The sequence below is a fragment of the Scyliorhinus torazame genome, chromosome 10 (assembly GCF_047496885.1).
Source record: "Scyliorhinus torazame isolate Kashiwa2021f chromosome 10, sScyTor2.1, whole genome shotgun sequence".
Classification (NCBI taxonomy): domain Eukaryota; kingdom Metazoa; phylum Chordata; class Chondrichthyes; order Carcharhiniformes; family Scyliorhinidae; genus Scyliorhinus; species Scyliorhinus torazame.
This window is the reverse complement of record NC_092716.1, coordinates 100,356,724-100,371,582: the sequence shown is the minus strand read 5'-3', so window position 1 is coordinate 100,371,582 and position 14,859 is coordinate 100,356,724. Positions and strand designations below refer to the sequence as shown.

Genomic DNA, 14,859 nt, shown 5'->3' with positions numbered 1-14,859 from the left:
AGTCACTACTGTGGGTCTGAAGTCACATGTATGCCAGAACAGGCAGGTAGGGCAGATTCCTATTCCTAAAGGGCATTAGTAAACAGTCAATAATCGTTTCATGGTCACCATTACTGAGACTAACTTTCAATTCCAGATGTTTTTTATGAACTGAATTTAAATTCCACCTGCTGCCATGGTGGGATTTGAACACATGTCCTCAGACTATTAACCAGATGTAATAATCCAGGGACATTATCACAACTGGAGCTGCACTCATCCAGACAAATGGAGAGTATTCTATCCTCCTGACTTGTGCTTTTTACATTGTAGAACAATTTTGAGGAGTCAAGAAGTGAGTCACTCATTGCAGAATCTCTCGCCGTAACCTCTTGCAACCTTGTTATTTATGTGGCTGGTCTAGTTCAATTTTTGCAAATAGAAGATTGTTAGATGCTATTTAAAAAAAACATATGTGAGGTGATATTTCTGCAGTCTCTTGCTGTGTTAAAAGTAGAGTGAAAAATTCTCCCACAATCATTGCTTGTTCCTTTCTTGCAGGATATTATTCTGACCTTAATTCTGCATTTGTTGGCTCTGAATGGGATGCTGATAAGCTATCTCTTGCACTATATTTTGTGCTGTTCTCTTACTCAGGTTGGGACACACTTAATTATATAACAGAGGAGGTTCGTCAGTGTGAGAGGTAGGTCCACACATATACACAATTTGTATTTGTCTTGTAGAACTGCAATGATAAACGCATTATCCAAGTGTACAAAATGATTATACCTGGTAGGGGTCAAAATAATTTTTTCAAGAGTTCTTGAGATTTTCTTGAGAACTGCCTTTGTTATCGAGCACAGTAAGAAGTCTTACAACACCAGGTTAAAGTCCAACAGGTTTGTTTTAAATCACTAGCTTTCGGAGCAGTGCTCTTTCCTCCGGTGAATGAAAAGGTAGGTTCCAGAAACATATAAAAAGACAAAGTCAAAGATACAAGACGATACTTTGAATGCGAGCATTTGCAGATAATTAAGTCTTCACAGAGCCAGAGAGAGGGGTAACCCCAGGTTAAAGAGGTGTGAATTGTCTCAAGCCAGGACAGTTGGTAGGATTTTGCAAGCCCAGGCCAGATAGTGGGGGGTGAATGTAATGTGACATGAATCCAAGGTCCCGGTTGAGGCCGTACTCATGTGTGCGGAACTTGGCTATAAGTTTTTGCTCGGCGATTCTGCGTTGTCGCTCGTCCTGAAGGCTGCCTTGGCGAACGCTTACCCGAAGATTTATTATCGAAGGCTGTGTTTTGGTTTTATGGAGGGGAGGTTTTATGAACAGGAGAGAGATGATTGGATTGTTCCACTTTATTCTACCTTTGACTACCTGCAACAAAATCGGTTTTAAAAATGAAGGGCGGGATTCTCCATTTCAGAAGCGAAGTGCTGACTCCGGGACAGAATCGATGGACTCCAAGGGCAGCAAAATTGATGCAATTCATCGACCGATAATGGGCTGGCACTGGCGCCATGTGGAACACGAGCGATTCCAATGAGAAATGGTATCAGATACGCCGGAGTCGGGATTGACACGCAAACGGCTGACAAGCTGCAGCCGCATATTAACACACTGCTCCCCACACGCACTCATCCCAGCCAACCAGATGGCAGCATGGAGAGCAGCACCCCAGTTTGTGGATGCAAAGCTGGAGACCCTGCTAGATGCCGTGGAGGAGAGGCGGGCTATCCTGTATCCCGGGGTGGAAAGGAGGTTCCCACCCTCCGCCATACACTGGGCCTAGGCTCACACCATGAGGGCCGTGGGCTCCACCGCCAGGACCGGACAGTGGCGCAGCAAAAAGCTGCACGACCTCCTTAGGATGGCCAGTGTGAGTAGGCAGCACTGTGACCCTGGCACTAACCCCTGTCTCACACATCCATAACCCCCACCCCACCCAGAGGGCGACCCAATCACCACCCTGCACCACATGCTAGCATCCATAACGGTAGCCATAGCCAGGTGCCCTGGCCACGAAGGCCACCAGCCACCCACTCCCTGTGCTGCATGCGTCCGACTGTCTAACACTGTGCACTTTCTGTCTCCCCCGCCCAGAAGAAGGCAGTCCACAACCGCTGGGAGAGGGAAAAGACCGGAAGGGAAACACCGGATCAGCGGCCCTTCACGGTTGGGCTTGGTTGATGGGCCCGGAAAGTGGGCAGTCACCGAGGTGGAAGTCAGCATAGGGCGAGCAAGTGAGTTGTGGTTCCCAAAGGAATATGTGTTACCACCCCCCACCCCTCCCCCAACAACAACCCCACACTGCCCCCCCCACACCCCTCCCTCCACCAACGCCACCCCCACACCCCTTCATCCACCCCCCCCCCCCACACACAAACCCAAACCCCCCCACACTTCCCCCAGGGACTGCATGAGGGGTGCCAGCAACCATCCAGCACCTGCAGGTGCAGTTGGAAGAGTCCAACAACCTGCAGGGGCAGTAGGTGATGGTGGCCATGCATGCCACCCAAGCCAACACCACTTGGGTGGCATCCACAGTGGAGACCTTGGGGGCGAAGGTATCGACTATGGGTCAAGATGTCCAAGGCCTGGGGCACTCTGTGCAGGTAGTGGCCAGGCCCAAGATAGGGCTGCCCTATCACAGGTGGCACACCGTGGACATCGAGAGAGTGGCCCAGTCATAGCAGGTCATAGCTGAGGGCGTCAGTGGCATTGCCTGGGCATTGGCTGACCTGGGCCAAGCATAGAGAGAGGTGCCACAGTCACTGGTTGATGTGGAACAGACCCATAAGGCCTCACAGACCGCATGGATCAGTTGGAGCAGCAGTTAGATGTACTCAGGAGCATGCAGTGGGCAGAAAGCGTAATAGACAGGTGTTTTAGAGACGTGGTTACACCCAAGGTGCGGGAAGACAGATGGGTGACCACGAGAAGGTGCAGGCAGTCAGTTCAGGAATCCCCTGTGACTATCTCCATCTCTAACAAATATACCGCACTTGAGCACGACTCCTAGCACCAGCAGAAACCAGTCCCAATTCTCTGCTGGCAGGAGATAGTGGGCGAAATTCTCCTACCCGCCCCGCCACATTCTGCGCCGACCGGCCGGCGGGAGTCTCCGTAACACCGGCCGGTCAATGGGGTTTCCCATTGTGGGGCACCCCCACGCCGTCGGGAAACCCCCGAGCGCCGGCAGAACGGAGACTCCCGCCGGCGGAGAATGACGCCCCTTAAGTCTCCAGAATGGGGAATCCAGCGTTTCCTCGCAAATTTAGAGCGTGTTGTGCTAATTCCGTAGATGTTCTACTATTTATGCTTTCAGATTGTAAAGAATTAGATTGTTTAACCTAAGAAAAAGATGAGTTTATTGAAATTATTTCCCAAATTAAAACAATAACCAGGCAAAGTGCAGCGAGCATTCACATGCCGCACACACTTGCCTGGGATCCACATACACGCACTAGTACAGGTGGCAGAATAAGAGTAAACGTCTAAAGATGATTTATTGTTATGGAAAAATAAAGCAAAGCATTATGCAGTTCGCTTTTCCTGAAGTGGTGTCAATGCAGTGATTCCACGTTTTGGCCAGTTTGTGCAATTGTATCGTTATATGGAGCAGAGTTCCACATTTTATTCCAAAAAGATCTATTCCTGGTAGATTTCTCTTGAGGATGGTTAATTTGCAAATACTTCTGAGAGAGAGCAGAGAGGGCACACGGCTCAGAATTTCTTCCAAGCATTTAATTCCTTTTCTTTTACCTCTCATTAATTTACCCTCATATTTATTGGTAACCGTCTAAACCTCAAGGTCATGAGGACTTCAATTTCTAATCTTTTACCTGCACTATTTCCCTCGTGGCTTCCTACCATGTCAGCTGGTGAGCCCGCAGGTGGCTGGCCTTGCCTCCATGTTCATAGAAGGTCCCGTGTCTGACCGAGCTGGTTCACTGCTTTCCCAGTGGAGAGCAGGTCAAACTCCATTTGTAATTTTTTCCTCTCCGCTAGTAGTTCCATGGTTGGGGCAATGGAGTATCGCTGATCCACCCCCAGTATGGAGTCGATCAGCTGTTGCTTGTGTTAAACACAGTAAGATAACACGGGCTGCAACTGGATGCAGCTTTACCTGAGAGATACGCCACACCTTGAAGTTAGCTCAATATGATTTATTGAACCTGTCACACAGTTAGCTCAATCCTCTGTGAGTTCGACTCTCTGCTAACCTAGTGTGATTAATCTATCTGACTGAACCAGACTAGCTCTTAGCCACATGCTGTAGGAGTTATATGATATGTACATCCTGACTCACACTGTAGATGTCACCAGTGGAAAGAGGCGGAGTGCGAGTGCCTCGTGCCTTTTATAGTGGGAAACCACCCCCAAGTGTGCTGCCTGCTGATTGGTTATGTCCTGTTCTCTGTATTCATTAGCTGCCTGTTTGTATCTCATTATGTGCATGTCTGCATATCATGACATTGTCTATCCTCCCTCTCCTTCCTATCCTTGCAAGCCTTGCTTGCAATAATCTCCCCCCTTATCACCACCTTTAGTGGCTCCCAGAATGGTGAGACCTTCCCATTCTGGCTGCAGGTTACATCCCGGCGATGGTTTGTGATATCTTCTCACAGAATGCTGTGTCGGTGAGGAGGGCTGGGGCCAACCTCCACAGGGGATGTTGGATCCAGTCCGTCTCCAACCAACCTCACTTCCACATAGTGTAAAGCATGGTCGGAGATTGATAACAATAATAATCTTTAGGCTTACATTACTGTGAAAACCCCTAGTCGCCACATTCCGGCGACATTTGGGTACACTGAGAGAGAATTCAGAATGTCCAATTCACTTAACAAGCACGTCTTTCGGCACTTGTGGGAGGAAACCGGAGCACCCGGAGGAAACCCACACAGACACGGGGAGAACGTGCAGACTCCGCACAGACAGTGACCCAAGCCGGGAGTCGAACCTGAGGCCCTGGCGCTGTGAAGCGACAGTATTAACCATTGTGCTACCGTGCTGCCCACAGAGTATTCCGTTCCTATCACTCCTCAAAGCACCAATTTCCCCACTACAAAGAAGCTGATTCTGATATAGATCTAATAGGCCTGCAGAAGAAGGAGAACTCTCTCTCCCTGGGTGTGTGAATCTCCATGGGTCCGCTGCCCCCATCTGCTCCATAAAGGTGTACAGTTCTTTTGCCATGTTAGACTGTTTCCCCGATTTGGGGCTGGATTTGTCAATCCATGGATCCTTTGCACAGTTCAAGTCCTCCACCTCCCCCCGCAGTTCCCCCCTCCCCCCACCCCATAATGAGTCGGTGGAAGTCCATATTGGGCATTTTTGCCATGGTTTTCTTTATAAAGACAGCGTCGTCCCAGTTCGGGGGGGGGGGGCGGGTGGTATACGTTTACTAGCCCCACCGGTATCCCTTCCAGGACACCACCCGCCATGACATACTATCCCCTGGATCCGGAACCATCTTCGTTGCAGTGAATGCCGTCCCCTTGTTTAGCAGTGTGGCCACCCACCTAGCCCTCGGCCCATAGCATGCCTGGTATGTCCGCCCCACCCAACTCTGCCTTACCCTCAGTCAGTCCTTCTCCCTCAGGTGTGTTTCTTGGAAGAAGTTTATGTCGGCCCTCAGACTTTTCAGATGGGCAAAAACCCTGGATGTTTTCATCGAACTGGTGAGTCCCCTGACATTCCATCGGACTGCGGGGTCAGCCATATTCACCGTGTGGAATATGTCCTCGCACTCCAGGGTTTTCATTTCTTTGGGGGCCATCCAAGGTGGCCGTTTTCAAAATCCTTGTTTCTGTCATCGCCATGTGCAACCTGCTGCAACCAGCATTCTACCCTCCCCTCCTCCATCCCCGGCCCCTCACCTCCCGCTCCCTCCCCTGGGCCAGTCTATCGCTCTCATCCCTCCTCTCCCTTCGCCCATGTGGGCATCCCCCCTCTACCTTCACCCTCCCTGATCCCCCCTCTCTTTCTCCCTGATCTGGCCTTTTGCCCTCCTTTCTGCCAGGCACTCTCCCTGTCAGGAGCTGTGGGAGGCACCCCACTCTCCCATACTTCTCTGTGCCAGCATGCCCGTTTGTGAACAAAGAGCAAAGAAAAGTACAGCACAGGAACGGGCCATTTGGTTTTCCAAGCCTGCACTGACCATGCTGCCCATCTAATCTAAAATCTTCTACACTTCCGAGGTCCATATCCCTCTATTCCCATCCTATTCATGTATGTGTCAAGATGCCCTTAAACGTTACTATCGTCCCTGCTTCCACCACCTCCTCTGGAGCGAGTTCCAGGCACCCACTATCCTCTGTGGAAAAAACTTGCCTCATACATCTCCTCTAAACCTTGCCACTCGCACCTTAAACCTATGCCCCCTAGTAATTGACCCCTCTACCCTGGGAAAAAGCCTATGACTATCCACTCTGTCTATGCCCCTCACAATTTTGTAGACCTTGTGTGGTGACTCCTCCCCGGGATCGATTTCCCCACTCCCTGCCCATAGTTCCCCCCCCTTTCCTGATTTGGTATCTTCCTGTCCTTTCCTCTATCTTACTGGGACTAACATTTCTACGAAAGCAAGGCAACTTCATCCCTCGCAATTGTTGATTAGCGACCATTACTACTGCTGCTTCCCCTGCTCCAGCTTCCATACAAACTCCTCTGCTTCGCCTGGCATGATGAAGTAATGTTCCTTATTTTGTTATGTTATCCACAGTTTGGCCAGGTACAGCATCCCAAACCAGACCTTTCTTTTGAACAAGGCTGTTTTAGCTCCGTTGAATTCGGCCCGGCACTTGGCCAGGTGTCCTGGCACAGTCGGATTGTGTGCCCTTCCCATTTGCAAGACCGCATGTGTCCTGCCCAGTTCAGGATTCGTTCCTTATCTTGGAACCAATAAAGCTTACTGATGATGGCCCGCGGTGCTTCTGTTTTTGACCTCGGTCAGCGTGATCTGTGGGCCCATCCACTTCTGGGAGCTTGGGGAAGCATTCGCCTCCAACCAGCTTACCCAGCATTCATGCAACATACTCCATGGGGTTTCTGCTTTTGGTGCCCACCGGCAAACCCACTATTCGGAGATTCTGGCTGTGCGATCAGTTCTCTTGGTCCCCCACCGCCCCCTTGAGCACTCCCTGGGTCGCCATCTCTTCGCCACCTCTGCTTCCAATGAGGAATTTGGTCGCCTTGGTCAGTAGCCACCTTCTCGAGCTCTCGCACCATTGCCTCTTGCATCTCCAGTCACCGTTCCAGCCTCTCCAGCACCTCCCTGAAGGGAGCTATGGCATATACGACCACTGACTTCATCGCCACCATAATTATTTTTAATGGTTTCCCTATGTTTAAGGACTTCCTGAGTTAGGAGCTCCATGCATTGGCATAGTGGCGGGTAGACCAACGTTAGTGTTGGCGACCCAACTCAATCAGTCATGTCCCATTCCGCCTCGCTCCCCGTGACTACTACCTCTATCTTTCTCTCCTGGCTCCTGTTGGTTTTAGCATCCTTTCAGCCCTCTATGTGGTTTGAAGGCATATTTCTATTTCTGTGTTGTTTTGGAGGAGGGTGAGGTTTTTTTATTGATTTAGAGGCCAATTTTCGGGCTAAATATGTCCAATTCCAAGTTTCCAAGAGTTGAGCCACCTTTCCTGTGTCTGCTCAGCACATCCTCACCACCAGCAACCCCAGTACAGTACTTTTAAATTGACCAGGCTGTTTTTAGTGACAGCCATTGTTTGGTGCAGGTAGTAGCTAAAGCCCTTGCCTACCTGCACAAAACAACATCCGCCACTAGATAGAGCACAGGACTTCAGTGTGAGTTCAGAATGAGAGCCCACGAGCAGAGCCAGAAGTTAGAAGCTGCTGACGAATGGACTCCAAGGACTTAGGTAAGACCAGAGGTCAGGGGGGCAAGAGTGAGAGTGGACAAGAAACAGGCAAGGCCGGGAGTTTTCAAGGTGGGAGCGGAGGAAGAGGAACTGAGGGCAAGGGCGGAAGCACTGCGGGAAAAGTCATGTGCACAGACAATCCAGAGGAAAGGAAGTTGGCACATTATGTTGAAGTGAAGCTGGTGATGTTAAAAATATATATTGACAAGTGAAATGTTATTGAGTCAAGGTTAAGCAGGGACTTACTGTATACTAGTAGGTTTTCCTCTTGGAATCAAGCATGACTTGGAAAATGATCAGAGGTCATGTAGAGCAGGACTAGCTACTATAAAAGGGAGGTGTTGGCGGAGGAGAAGGAAGAGTAAGAGAGGCTGCAACTTAAATGGCCCTTTCCTGCTTTGACCAACTACATGAAGAAGAGTGGAATACCAATCCCAGACCTCAACTGCTCATTCCTGCCCAGCATAGCTGCTGCTGCTGTTCTCTCTGAATGAAGATTGAAGATTGAGCTTCACACAGACTGAAACCTCCCCCTGTCTCCAACAGATATTAGAAGATGAGGAATTATGGACAGAAATCGCAAATGTCACGCCTCGGTCTGACAGAGGCATGCAATTCATCGGGGCCTGAATATCATTGGCCTTTGAATCTAGAAGGAGAAATGTTTGCCTGATCTGTCTACTTCAAAATATTTTAAACATCAGTGTGACTAGTAAAGCACCGAGAGACACTCACACACACCCGAGAGTGTTCCAGTGCACTGACTGTGGAAAGGGCTTTAATTCTGTTACACAGCCTGAAAAAACATCACATTAGGTGAATTGGACATTCTGAATTCTCCCTCTGTGTACCCGAACAGGTGCTGGAGTGTGGCGACGAAGGGATTTTCACAGTATCTTCATTGCTGCATTAATGGAAACCTACTTGTGACAATCTATTATCTCTTATTCTATTATCCCATCAACAGTCCCTTATTCTTTGTCTTTCCTCTGACACTGACCATCATATAGTTGTTCTGGCCACAATTGAAAGATAAAATTCAACATAATACACATATTCCAGAACAAATTTATGAACTAAACCTATTGCGTACAAAATTAATCTAAACACCCTTGTTCATTCCTTTTGTGCCTGTTTTTCATGTGCCTTTGCCTGCTAACAATGGGCTACCCATTGGCTGCAGGATGGCTAGAGGAGAGCTTGTAACTTTGAGTGGAGGAGACTGCAGTTGGCCCATCAGAATGATCTCAAACAGCACTGTGCCACCTCGGGGTCCAGCCTCAGACTGCACCATCTCCTGTGGCATTAGCTGTCTGGGCTAGCTGGCCATCCAGCAAAAGCAAGATTACTATTGGAGTGGACAATGTAGAATCATGAATTGCCTGAGACAGCACAGCAAGCTTGTGTTCCATGAGCCACCCGTTCCTCTGGGGTCATGCATCAGCAGTCCTAGTAATCTGATGGAGCACAGATTGATGGAATGCTGTGAAATGCGAAAAAAAAACCTTTGAACACTGGTATCCACAGTCCTGGTGGCAGCAGTCTGAACTTCTATGGAAATAAGTTTGACTTTGCATGACTGTAGTTAGACCTTACATAATAACACGTTGACCTTATATTACATTATTTTGAGCTTCCATTGCGGTAATCAGACTTTTGGTGAAAGCTGCTTGCGCTACAGTGGAAAGTATCAGATGTTGCAGCTTGGTTGGACCAACAAGTGTATTTTTGGAGTTGATGACCAGTTCCACACTGAAAAGAATGGGCTGCAAGCTCAGTGCAAATCTTATGTCATGTTGGTGCCAGACTCCACTATGCTCCTTGCCTGACATTGGACAAAGGCTTTCAACAGGCAGTATTCCTCCACGCACCAAGCATTTTGACGTATCCATCTGTTGACTTCTATAGCTTGACCCATCAAAATCTCATCTGAGTCCTCTGGCTCTAACTATTGTTCACCCTTGTCCATCATCTGGCAAGCAGCTGCTTGCCCCTTTCTTGGCTGCAATATACTTGTGTGTTTCACCGTGTTCGCATCCTGCCTTTATGTTATGCTGTTAGATATGGACCGTGTTGGTATGAGTGCTGGTGGCTGCATGTATGAAATCAAGTTATGGTGCTGTCTCTCCATCATCATTGTTCTCTTGGACATCTTCGCTGCCTGAATAGATTGTAGGTCTTAGATATCTGAAAAGAAAAGGGGCATGGTTATGGCGAGGGGAAAGGGATAAGAAATACATACTTAACGCCATTTTCAACTTGTAAGCTGAAAGAGATTGTGAGATGAGGAGGAAATAGGATGTGAGAAGAATGATTAGGTACAAGGATGCTGCCAGCTTCAGTGGATTCAGCTCCACTGCCGTCCATATCCTCAGCAATGGTCCATCTAGTGATGACCAGTTTCAACTCCTCCATGGGAGTAAAACCTGCAGACATGCCTCTCCCATCTCTGGTTAGTTCATGCAGCCTCTGGTTAGGCACCATTTTCTGCTGAAAAGGCAGCGTATTTGTGAATGTCACGTGTTTAAATGATATGGCTCTTAAATTGAATAGCTGGTAATGTATGCAAGCTATGTGGTTGAAGTGAAGCACATGAATGTTTCATATTAAAAGTGTGGCTTCCATTGAATGGGAGATGAGTCCTAATTGATTGCTGATGAATGATGAGACGTGGCCTGTATTCAGCTGCTTTCTTAAATTAATCTCACTTTTTAAGCTCTGCTGCGAGGCCTTTGCATCACCTTCCTTCCATGACCTGTCCTCTTGATTTATGTGAGGTATTATTAACTTAAGATATCAAAGTTTTAATGCTTCTACACATGTTAAAAATCTCAATGGCAGGTCTCTGGCCGAACATAAACTATTTATCTATTTACATGTACAGAAAAGAACAAGCATTTTGTTCCCAACCAGATAAATGTATTCATGAGAAACTCAAAGCTTCCAAGTGCAGAATCTTACCATCTTAGTCTCTGGAGTAACCATGTTTAGATTTTAAACCCAAAACATCAACGTGCGGGCTTTGTGGTTACTCTTCCCTAGACAAAAACAATTAAGAGGTTGTTAGGATACCGACCCAGACCCCAGTTTATGTGAGGATACCGGAAGAGAAACCCAAAGCAATTTGCAATTTATAGAACTGTGAGGAAAGGATACTTCACCTCAGGAGTGATGACACTGACCAATAGGTATCTTGCATGTGAAAACAAACTTTAATTTAAACACAGAATTAATCATGTTAACATCAAAGAAACAACTTTACAATTAACAGTTAAACAGCTCTTAAATAAAAGGAAAAAACTTTAACTCACTATCTACACCTGCCACTATATATATTCAACAAAGCAACCCAATACAGTTCAAAGTCCACTCATAAGTAAAGTTAGTAACCAGGGTTACTTGCTGTTCTTTGTGCAGACCTTTGGAAAGAGACCCTGAAAATCCTACTGTCTTGTCAGACTCAAATCTTACAGCAAACTGCTGTTCAACTTAAAATTTTCTAGCAGACTGCAAAGCTGTAGACAGACCTAGTTACTCCCATTAATTACATCATCTGTATACCACTAAGATTATCATAGAATTTACAGTCCAGAAGGTGGCCATTCGGCCCATCGAGTCTGCACCGGCTCTTGGAAAGAGCACCCTACCCAAGGTCCACACCTCCACCCTATCCCCATAACTCAGTAACCCCACCCAACACTAAGGGCAATTTTGGACACTAAGGGCAATTTATCATGGCCAATCCACCTAACCTGCACATCATTGGACTGTGGGAGGAAACCGGAGCACCCGGAGGAAACCCACGCACACACGGGGAGGATGTGCAGACTCCGCACAGACAATGACCCAAACTTGAATCGAACCTGGGACCCTGGAGCTGTGAAGCAATTGTGCTATCCACAATGCTACCGTGCTTTTTCAACTTTAAGCACTATTCATTACTAAACACTACTGCTACACTATATGACACATATCTCATCATATTAATACATACAAATTTAAATACCAATATAGTCCATTTCAGTCTTTCTTTCCCAACTTTGAACATTCCATTCCTACATCTCAATGTCATGATAAAGCACCAGTATCATGTTCTCTCTTCCTGCGACATGTATCATTTCCAAGCTAAATGGTTGTAGCAATAAACTCCATCTAAACAGTCTTGCATTTCGATCTTCAAACTTCTCCAGAAACTTCAATAGATTATGAGCTGCTTAAACAATTGTCTTTGATGAATAGGCAACACAAATGTCAAAATGTTGCAACACCAATGCCAAATTCAATGGGCTGGATTCTTCGTAGCCCGACGGCGAAATCATGATCGTCAATTGGGCGGAGAATGGATTCTGACACTGGACTCGGGGCAGGCGGCAGTTTGTCACCATGCTCCGCCCCCTCCAAGCCGGCGTCATCACGGCACGCGCTGTTGCAGTGCCATTGGCCCACCCACGATGCTCGGCCCACAAGGGGGCGAGTTCCCAACGGTCCGGACCACGTGTGGTCCCAGCTCCTGAAAGCGAACAAACTCAGTTACCTGCAGCTACAGGACTTCCTATGCAAGGAAACCACAACGTTCCCCCAGATATCCGGACGCACCCTAGTGGACAGACTATTAGCTCAGGGCGAAATAGGGGAAGGTAAATGTGCCAAATTATATAGACGACTGTTACAAGAAGTAAGGGCCCCACTGGATGAAACAAGAGAAAGATGGGAGGAAGACTAGGCATGGAGATAGGTGGAGGACTATGAATAAAAGCTCTGCACAGGATAAACTCCACCTCCTCATGTGCAGGGCTGAGCCCAATGCAGTAAAAGTTGGAGCACAGGGTGCACCTGACCAGGACACGAATGAGTGGGTTCTTCTTGGAGATGGAGGATAAGTGCGCTCGGTGTCAGGAGGATCCGGCCAACCACACCCACATGATCTTGTCCTGCCCCAAACTCATCTAGACTACCTTCTTCGAGGCCATGTCCAAAGTGGTGAGGATGAAAATGGAGCTGTGCCCTTTAGTGACGGTCTTCGGGGTATCATAGCTTCCAGACCTCTTTGTGGGGAAAGGGGCTGATGTCCTGGCCTTCGCCTCTCTGCTCCCTGATTGCCTGGCGGAGACTCCTGCTGGGATGGAGGTCGGTAGCACCACCCAGGGCCTCAGACTGGCTCGCCCACCTAGCGGAGTTCCTAAAACTAGAAAAAATTTAATTTGTTATCGGGATCAAAGGAAGGGCTACAATTCACCAGCCTCTTTGAAGACCTGTTCGTCACCAGAAACTGGGAGGTTAGGGGGGAATAATCAGAGAAGGAGGGGTGGGGGAGGAGGGAACACCCACACCACAGAAGGGACAAGGTGAAATCTTCACACTACACCGGGGGATACGCGTGCCCACAAATGGCAACACAGCAATACTGCCATACAAAGGGTATAACAGCCCTACCAGATCTCATTTCCTGTTTTGCTTCTTCCTGGGGTGCGGTACTCGGTGGGTATTGTTATGGGCCAGGGTTTAGAAAACCCCAAAGTATATCAAAGAGTTCACCTGACCTACAACTGTTTATTGATTTTGGTTACGATGAGCACATGGGCCTGCCTTTCAGGTGTTATTCAACAGAGGCCTTAAGCAAGCTTTATTCTACAAATTTAGTTAACATTTTATAAACACACACAGTAAGCATTTTTATCAACTACAAACATAAATACCCCACACAGCTACAGTAATCTATGTGTCACCCTTAATAAATTTCCCTCTTTCAGCTGTTCCAATTTAATAACGAGATCCGATAAACCAGAAAACCCTTTTCAAAGGTGTGGCCCAGCACACGGCACTCAAGACCTGGTTTGGGTGCTCGTGTGTCCTTTCCAAAACAGCAAGTTTGAATTCTTTCCAGAAAACAATTATTTCTTTTCAAATTATCAAGCAGCCTGGAAACAGCTTTTAAAATCCAGATAGAAAAAAACCTTCTTTCAACCTGTGCAGAACAAAACCAATTCAAAATCAAAGCAAAAGCAAAACCAGCTCCCAGAGCCACAGCCCAGCTCCACCCACACAATGACATAATTGAAGCCATGTGATAAGACATAAACATTTCTTAAAGGGAAACTCCCATGACAGTATCCGCCGTCTCAGCCTACAAAAGGGCAAATCTGACTATATCTTTACCATGCTGGTTACTACAATGTAAATAGACCATATAACAGTACAGCACAGCACAGGCCCTTCGGCCACGATGGTTTAGCTCAGCGAGCTAGACAGCTGGTTTGTGATGCAGAAAAGGCCAGCAGCGCGGGTTCAATTTCCGTACCAGCTTACCCGAACAGTCGCCGAAATGTGGCGACTCGGGGCTTTTCACAGTAACTTCATACATATGACAATAAAGGGTTATTATTGTTATGGTGTGCCGACCATTTATCCTAATCTAAGATCAACCTAACCTACACCCTTTCAATTTACTGCTGTCCATGTGCCTATCCAAGAGTCGCTTAAATGTCCCTAATGACTCTGACTCCACCACCTCTGCTGGCAGTGCATTCCACTCACCCATCACTCTTTGTGTAAAGAACCGACCTCTGACATCTCCCCTATACCTTCCTCCAATCACCTTCAAATTATGTCCCCTCGTGACAGACATTTCTGCCCTGGGGAAAAGTCTCTGGCTATCCACTCTATCCATGCCTCTCATCACCTTGTACACCTCCATCAAGTCATCTCTCTTCCTTCTTCCCTCCAGTGAGAAAAGCCCCAGCTCCCTCAACCTTTCTTAATAAGACATGCCCTCCAGTCCAGGCAGCATCCTGGTAAATCTCCTCTGCACCTTCTCCAAAGCATTCACATCCTTCCTATAATGAGGTGACCAGAATTGGACACAAGATTCCAAGTGTGGTCTAACCATGGTTTTATAAAGCTGCAGCAAAACCTTGCGGCTCTTAAACTCAATCCCCCTGTTAATGAAAGCCAACATGCCATACGACGTCTTAACAA

The 14,859-nt window shown here is 47.6% G+C and overlaps 1 protein-coding gene across 1 annotated transcript in view; it reads left to right on the top strand.

The window, feature by feature from the left end:
* The window catches only part of LOC140430237 (Y+L amino acid transporter 2-like), a 322,420-nt gene that overhangs the window by 99,420 nt on the left and 208,141 nt on the right, over positions 1-14,859 (top strand). Inside the window, exon 3 of the mRNA XM_072517666.1 lies at positions 541-685. Coding sequence (XP_072373767.1) covers positions 541-685 — 145 coding nt within the window. The remainder of the gene's footprint in view (positions 1-540; positions 686-14,859) is intronic.